This window comes from Chinchilla lanigera, unplaced genomic scaffold (assembly GCF_000276665.1).
Source record: "Chinchilla lanigera isolate Chin_1 unplaced genomic scaffold, ChiLan1.0 scaffold00145, whole genome shotgun sequence".
Lineage (NCBI taxonomy): Eukaryota > Metazoa > Chordata > Mammalia > Rodentia > Chinchillidae > Chinchilla > Chinchilla lanigera.
The window spans coordinates 219,925-228,912 of NW_004955546.1; the positions used below are offsets into that span (position 1 = coordinate 219,925).

Here is an 8,988-nt window from a genome sequence, read left to right on the forward strand (position 1 = left end):
TGTTAATTTCCTACCACTTTGTAACTCTGTACTGTCTGTACTGTTCTTTTGCTATTTTTTAAAGGTTGTCTGTCTGTTAATGTTTCCTCCTTTTATTTTTAAAATTAAAAACGGAAAACAATCCTCTTAACTTTTAGTTCTAGGAATAAGGATCAACACAACAACAAGAACAAGGCCTTCCCCTTCAAATTCTGTCCTAGAAGTTCTGAGGCTTGGGATGTAGTAAGTAAGAGCACTCTGGCCTCCATGTTTCTTCCTTTTCTTCCATCCACCAGTCTTCTCTCCATGCTTCTTTTCTACCATAGTTTGGGTGTTTTCATCTCCTTTTTGCATTCTTTCTTTGCTGCATTTCTCTTTCCCCTCCCATTCTTATTATTTCCCTACTTTTTTCCTCCTTGCTTCCATCTATTGCTTTCATACTACTCCTTTTTTAACTTGCCACTCAAATCTCTTCCTCTTTCTTACCCTTTTCCCTTCATTCCTTATTATTAGCTGTACTGCAAAAGGTCTCCAAATTCTTTGTATATTTATTAATTAGAAATTGTCTTTTACTCCAGCTTTACTAGAATATACATTATTACTCTCTGATTCATTCACTTATGAATATATATAGTCAACAGCCTAGTCCATTTAGAGTGTTTTGTTTTGCCCCTAAAGAACCCTGCCTCTTTGTTACTTCTACTTTCCCAAGCCTTAAGAATGGCTAATCTACTGTGTATTCTATACATTTTTATCATCTCGGCATTTTGAATAAATGAATAATTCAACACTGTCTCTGTGCCTGTCTCTTTTTTTGCATTATATTTCTAAGATGGATTTATATTATAGCTTTTAGCAGAAGTTTCTTTTCATGAATGAATATTATTATGGGAAACTTACATTTTTGGTTATTTATCAACTTTTAGGCCTTTCAGTTGTTTCTGTCTTTTAATTTTTATGAATATTAAGTTGACATGTCATTGTATAGTACATTTTAGCCTATTGAATGTGCCAAGTTTATATTTTGTCAGTAAAGAATGTAAGAGGATGCAGAAAACAAGTTAAAAGAAGCTTATGGGGGGCTGGGGATTTAGCTCAGCGGCAAAGCACCTGCCTGGCAAGTGCAAGGTCGTGAGTTCGGTTCCCGGTACCGGAGAACCGAAAAAAAAAAAAAAGAAGCTTATGAAAGAGAAAAGCTCCTGATTGCAGAAGGGAGCAAGAAAGTAGATTGCAACTGATGTTCTAGAGGCTTTTGTATGGTGAAATTGCATTGTTTAGTGGTTCTTTTTCATGCAGTAAAATCATTTTATAGATGCCCTTAGGTGAAGTTAAAATTAACTTATTGGGTTACAATAAGTTGCTTAGCTATTATTGATCTAGTACTAAAACAAGGCATGTAGGAAGGATTCATGTACAGTGATCGTTTAGTTTATCTGTTACTGTTACTACAAAAATGAACAAGACCTTCCTGGAAGGAATAAGAGGTAATGTCTCAGTGTTCTGGTCATCCATCTACTTGCTTGTTACATTACTTAGACTTACCTGTGTGGTTGGTAGTAGTTACAGTTATTTATCTATGGTGAAACTTCTGGGCCTAACCATAATGTCTGCATCTTGTGGCCTGGTTTCTGTCGTCTTAGCTCTTAACTACAGACCCAGTTCACCTCCTATCAGCCTAATCCCTTTCGAACTACTTATCAATCTTAACCTAACTATCTGCAATATAGACATACACATTTTTTGTGTGGATTTATATCCTCATAACTCTGTGTGCATAACTAAGATAGTAATTAATGAGTAATATGGAAATAATTATGATTATAAATGGATTGTTCTATCCAAAATTATGATAAAATCTAATTACCAGTGGTATAGATGACTAAAGGAAAGCCCAGTGGTATACACTAAATAGGTGAAATCATTATCTGAATAAATATGCACAGTGGGGTTACTTAGGAGGCAATTAGAAGTGCAACAGCAAACAGAAACATCAAAACAACTCCCAGGATTTGAAGGCAGATTTACTTGTGTTGATGGGCACTGAACAAAATCACTCCCAAAATATCAGTCCCCAACGGCTCAGGGAGAGAGATTCTTATGGGGTTGCAAGCAAGAAGCAGAGTACCTGGCTGTCTTTGGTTCTTACAATATACATCATAGTGGCCAGCTATGCATCACAGTGACCAGCCATTTCTAAGAAACAAAAGTAACAGGATCTTTAACTGGAACTATTACCTGAGCAACTAACAAACTGAAGTATACTGGCAGGGGGGCCAGATCTTCTGCTGCATTTCCCCCAATCTTTTAATTTCCCTGGAAAATCTTTGCTGGGCATATAACATGGGATCTTCTGAGGCAAGACCCAACTAGAAGCAGTCAGTGATCCTATAATGAGTCCTAGCCAAGGTCCCCGAGATTGTCTCATGGCTCTATTTGGTGCCAAATATAGAAATTCCTTTCCTTGACCACATCATGGTCCAATGAAGTTTATATTTGTAGTCCCAAGGAAAAGTTATTGGAATTCCAATAAATTAATTCCACTCTACCACATCTAGTGCATCCCTGGTGAGAATAAAGACACTAAGGCATATTTGTAGTCATGGTAAGCCAAGCGGGTCCTAAGTCCAGTAAGAACAATGGCTCACCCGAACAAAGGCCCCAGGGCCAAACCCAGGTTTTACTAATTCATGAAGAGGGGAGTGGTTGAGGATGAGTAACTGTGAGAATGGTGAGAAGTACTCATTGGTGAGTGCTGTGAGCTGGGCTATGTAGGAGATGAGATAGTTCTCGGCAAAATGCAGAGAGAGAGAGAGAGATGCAGAAAGAGCAATCTGCATAACATGGTTTGAGGGAGTGTCTAATGTTTGGGGGTTGGTGCTTCAGCTTGGATGTGCTATCTTCATGCCCTGAGAGGTCATAGCCTCTTTTCTCAAGACTCAGTCTCAGACAAGAGCATGGCAGCATCTCTCAGCCTAGCTCACACATACTACTTGAGAGCTACAGGAGGCGCATCACTGATCTATGGCACTGCTTTAATGACTACACATCAGCATCTCAGCTAGACCATGTGCGATTTTCTGTGAACAGTGTTCTTTAGAATTTATAATCAGTATTGTAGACGTTGCAAAGAGAAATATTTTCAGAGTTTTCTTTTTGTGTAATTATTGTTCACAAGTGTTGATACGTGAATCGAGGGAAAAGTTCTTTCTCATCCATTCCATTGGGCATCTGGTTCAGGACTTTTTAAGTTTACTTGAAGAGAATCATGTCTATCTCCAGGATTAATAGCATAAGGCTTTCTCTGAACACTGGGTAGAAGTCACTGGTCTGTACAGTTTGGTAAATTCCAGAGTGAGGGAAATGTGTGTAAAGTGTATCAGTTGATTCTCCATTCTTGCAGAAGTCTATTTCTTTATTGTGTTCTTCTACACTTCCATTTTCTCTAGTGATTTACTCAGAAAAGTTTTGTTCTTGTTTCTTATTCAGTGTTTTCTCTTAAGTAAGATATATTGCAATCTTTTTTTAGACTTATGTTCACTGATCTTTACACTACAAATAAAATCTTTATGCTGTGTACACAGCAAGTATTTTGTTCTTGTCTGGTTTATTTCCCATGATTTTTATATATTGCAATTTATCCTTCTAATTCTGCTGTTTGCATAATTTTCTTCTGAAGAAACACTTTTTTCACCTCTAGAAGTTTTTCGCCATGAATTCTCAAGGCATTCAAGTTTATTCTGACCTTTTCAATATGGAATTTAATTATTGCAGTTATTGTACATAGAACAGAAGAGTATACAATCCAGGTTTCCAAGTACATACCTGTTTCTCCCTGAACATAAATGAAACAGATTGTGATTTCTTCCAGAGAAGCATAACACCAGCTCTTTCATGAATCGGTATTCCATATACATGTGGACACATTGAAGACTGTCTTCCTTTCATGTGATCCATTCTCTCTACTAATGAGACAGTCTCATGAAAGTTGTAATTTGAATGTCATGTATATTATGGAAGCTATCAATCTTCTCGCTGTTAGATTTTTTATTATACTGTACTGCTATATTTTTTAAATCAGAGCTGGCATTTATAAGTGACAATTTTTAAGTTTTCCCTTTTTTGAGGGGGGAAATTTGAGGCAGCGTCTCATTTTGTATTTCAGACAGGCTCTAAATTTACTATGTAGCCATGGCTGGTCTCAGACTCATGGCAATCCTCCTACATTAGCTCCCAAGTCCTGGGATTACAGGTATGTACCACTACTCCTTGCTGAAATCCTCCTTTTGTGCCTAACTGCTTTGTGATTATTGGTTTTCAATGCATATCATACATTTTAGTCATCTTCTTCTCATTACCCTCCCATACCTCTTTAGAATTTCTTCTGAGTGCAAGGTGACCATTTGATGGCACTGAGCTATAAGATAATATGCCACCTTTTCCCTATTTTCATTCTTCATAAAGTTGTTCTAACAAAACTTTCCATGAACATTTTAATTAGTATTTATAAACATTAATTGATGTTCAGTAATTTTTTTTCTTTGAAACAAAAAAAAAAATTCAAGTTTCAAAATGCTGCCTAAGTATAATCAAAGAAAGGACTCAATGCCATAAATAGTAAGGTTTGAAAAGAGGTAATGCGTACGACTTATCAAAGTCATTTGTTAGATATTCCTCTGCCCCAGTGTTTTATGGATGGTGGTCTGATAGGCTCCCTCTGTGAGTTCTGCTTTACAGACAGTGTACAGGTACACTTACAGTGACTCAGCAAAATAACCCATGCTCCTGTTCTGCTATTGTTTTAGCAATGACTGAAAATCTATTATCAGAAGTGGTGTCTTGGCCAGGCATGGTGGCACAGACCTGTAATCCCAGCATTTGGTAGGCTGAGGCAGGAGGATTGCCATAAGTTTGAGGCCATCCTGGGCCAAGGCAACCTGAATTACGTAGCAAGACCCTGTCTCAAAAAACTGAATAAATAGGGCTGGGGGTTTAGCTCAGTGGCACAAAGCCTGCCTGGCAAGTGCAGAGTCGTAAGTTCGACTCCTGGTACCAGAAAAAAAACAAAAAAACAAAACAAAACAAAAAATAACCTCAAAAAACTGAATAAATAAAAGAAATGATGTTCTGAAAGAAATGTGCATACACATGGAAATAATGATCAAGACATGAAGTTAATATTTGAAGGTTGCACCTTCTGTTCAGATGTTTTGTTGAGATAAGATCTCACTATGTAGTTCAGAATGGCCTTAAACTGACTGTGGAGCCCACGCTGGTCTTGAACTCATAGTGATCCTCCTAACTCAGCCTCCTGAGTGCTGGGATTATAAATAGTTACCACCATACCTGGCTCTCAGTGAAACTTTTTATGAGAGGAGTTATCTCAGGCTGTGAGTTTCAACCTTCCTTCAAGAAATATATTTATGATCCTTTAGGAGGCAGTGACCTTTGAGGATGTGGCTGTGAACTTCACTCTGGAGGAGTGGGCTTTGCTGAATCCATCCCAAAAGAAGCTCTTCAGAGATGTGATGGGGGAAACCTTTAGGAACATGGCTGCTATAGGTAAGGATGATAGCTCTTTCTCACTTGTACTATCAGAGAATATTGTTTGTTGCTTATGAGTGCAATTTCATTAAATAGATTCTGAAAACATTTTGAAAAATATCTCAGGCCTGGTTACTTTACAGTATGAATCTAATTGAAATCTGTTGATTTTTATGTAATGATACAGTGACTATTTCTATTTATATAATTCAGGAAGAAACCTGGATAACCAGGAAGTTGAAGAAGAGTACAATAATTACTGGAAAAACCTAAGGTAATTTGCACTTACAAGGAAAAGGAATGTCCCTTAAGAGTCCACATATGAGGAGAAACATGACCATCAAAAAAATGAGGCCATGTTCAAATTTATTTAATCTCACAAAAACTCTCCAAAAATGTACACAGCTTGACTATGTATACATTTTTAAATTTAGAAATATCCCAAAATAGGAAATTGAAATAGTATTGAAATCATATAACAAGTGACAAGATCTGATATATAATATAAAAAAAATCTTCTTTTATGATCAACATCATGAATATGTATGAAATTGTATTTAGGCATTTTGCATAGATGTATGTGAAAAGAATAAAATTTGAGTTTTTTTCAGGATATTTATGTGTACATGTGAATATGAGGCATTCAGTATCTAAAAATATTGCTAACTTAGAAGCATTATTCAAAGTGCAAGTGAATGCTAGTGTTGTAATGGATATTTTAAGTCACTGTCCAGAGAATTGAGTCAGTTCATTTTTTAAAATTCTTAGAAGCACCCTCCAACATTGTTGGTAGGCATGTTAAATGATCATCAGTATACAGACTGTACTACCAATTTCTATTAGTTTATTGAAAGGAACAGTTACTGCTTAATTGTTTGATCAATTTTGCATGCCTATATCTGGTAATCTGAATAACTACTTTGAAGCTAACAATACGCAGTATAACAACCATTGTCAATTTCCCATCATCTTGTTTTCAAATTCTATATTCTTTTATTGGTTTTTTTTTTGTTGTTGTTGTTGTTCTCTTTAAAATAAAAAAGTAAAAATAGAAATTCCATTTAATCCTAGCTTACCTCTCTTTAGTATATTCCCAAAAGAGTTCAAATCATCATATCTTACTGATACATGCATACTTATACTCAAAGCAGGTCAGTTCATAACTACTTAGCTCTAGGATCAGCCTACATGTCCATCATTGCATGTACTGATAAAAAAATTTTTGATAGACTCAGTGTGATGGTGCATTCTTATAAAGCCAGCATTCTGAAGAGATAATTGAGCAGAATGGCAAGTTGAAGTTCAGCCTAAGAAACTTAATCTTCAATGAGAATCTCTTTCAAAATAAGACACAAAGGAGCAGGAGATGTAATTCAGTACTAAGCTATGTTTAATTTCCAGCACTGAAAAGAAAATGTGCTAATAATGAGCCATGAAATTAATGACATTATGTCATTTACCAACAGAAGTGTGTGGGTTACATAACGTTACATAACGTTACATTTAATAAAGCAGGTGCAGAATGTAAAATGTCACGTTTCCTGCTATATAAACCAAAAATATAAATTAGGGTGTGAAATAAAGGAGAGGTGATAGACAAAAGAAAGGCTGACATTTTACAGATAGGAAAGACAAACAGAGTAAGGGTAGAAGGTGAAGAATGATGGGGAAAAGGTATCAAATATAATCAATATATGATATATATACGTACCAGTTGCCCAGAATGAAACTAAAACTTATGTATTGCAAAATATACAAATTTTAATATTCCCAAATAAACAGTACTATTTGGAGAATGATTGTTTTAAGGGTAACCGACAGTCCATTTAATTCATGGTCAAAATTTCAAGAGAATGTGTTCTAGTAAATCATTAATATCAAGACCAATTTTACTGTGTTTTTTTTTTCTTACCAGAAATGAAGAGGTAGAGAAATGCTATCAGTACAAAGACTGGAATCAGTATAAAGAAAAATTCCTTTGCACTATGGATGCTAATGTAGACATAAAACAAGCAGGTTTAGTACCATCTGAACGCCTTGCTTGTAGAAATCTCCAGATTGGGTATTTGACATTAAATGTGCCCATCAGAGGTCCCACTGCTCTGAAGCCAGGTGAGTATTTGGGATCTAAAGAAAAGCAGTGCAAGGGTAATGAAATTGGAAGAAACTGTGATGACTTCCAGTCCTTTCACAAGCATGCAAGAACGAAGGCTGGAGAGAAACCCTATGAATATGATCAATGTGGGAAATCCTACTGTGGTCTTAGTGAAAGAATTCACCTTAGAGAGAATACCTTTGTATGTAAGAAAAATTTTAAAGCCTCCAGAACAATCAGTGATGTTCAGATCCATAAAAGAAATCACAGCAGGGGGAAACCCTATGTATGTAAGCAGTGTGGGAAAGTTTTCAGTACACAGAGTTATTGTAAAATACATGAAAGGATTCAAACTGGAGAGAAACCCTATGTATGTAAGCAGTGTGGGAAAGCTTTCAGCACACATAGTGTTTGTCGAATACATGAAAGAAGTCACACTGGAGAGAAACCCTATATATGTAAGCAATGTGGGAAAGCTTTCAGCACACAGGGTTATTGTAAAATACATGAAAGGACTCACACTGGGGAGAAACCCTATGTATGTAAGCAGTGTGGAAAAGCTTTCAAAACACGTGTTGATTGTCAAAGACATGAAAGGAGTCACACTGGGGAGAAACCCTATGTGTGTAAGAAATGTGGGAAAAGTTTCAGCACACACAAAAATTGCAAAATACATGAAAGAAGTCACACTGGGGAAAAACCTTATGTATGTAAGCAATGTGGGAAAGCTTTCAGTACATTGTATTATTGTAAAATACATGAAAGAAATCACAATGGGGAGAAACCCTATGTATGTAAGCAATGTGGGAAAGCTTTCAGCACCAACAGTCATTGTCGAATACATGAAAGATCTCACACTGGGGAGAAACCCTATGTATGTAAACAATGTGGGAAAGCTTTCAGCACACATAGTGTTTGTCAAGTACATGAAAGAACTCACACTGGGGAGAAACCATATGCATGTAAGCAGTGTGGGAAAGCTTTCAGCAGAAACAGTCATTGTCGAACACATGAAAGAATTCACATGGAAGAGAAACTCTATGTATGTAAGCAATGTGGGAGAACTTTTAGGACATGTGATGGTATTCAAATTCATGAAAGAACTCACACTGGGGAGAAACCCTATGTATGTAAGCAATGTGGGAAAGCTTTAATGACACGTGGTGGTTTTCAAAAACATAAAAGAAGTCACTCTGAGCAGAAACCCTATGTATGTAAGCAATGTGGGAAAGCTTTCAGATGGCACAATGAATGTAAAACACATGAAAGAATTCACACAGGGGAGAAACCGTATGTGTGTAAGCAATGTGGGAAAGCATTTAGATGGCACTATGACTGTCAAAGACATGAAAGAAGTCACACTGGGGAGAAAA

General features: G+C 36.4%; 1 protein-coding gene and 1 long non-coding RNA gene across 2 annotated transcripts in view; both read left to right on the plus strand.

Moving 5' to 3' along the window:
* LOC102026478 overlaps positions 1-5,539 on the plus strand; it is a 17,982-nt gene extending 12,443 nt beyond the window's left edge. The window contains exon 2 of the long non-coding RNA XR_264884.2: positions 5,412-5,539. This is a non-coding gene — a long non-coding RNA (uncharacterized LOC102026478). The remainder of the gene's footprint in view (positions 1-5,411) is intronic.
* The window catches only part of LOC102023850 (zinc finger protein 433-like), a 128,331-nt gene that overhangs the window by 59,934 nt on the left and 59,409 nt on the right, over positions 1-8,988 (plus strand). Inside the window, 2 exon segments of the mRNA XM_013508418.1 lie at positions 7,914-8,741; positions 8,817-8,868. Of these exon segments, the coding sequence (XP_013363872.1) occupies positions 7,914-8,741; positions 8,817-8,868 (880 nt within the window).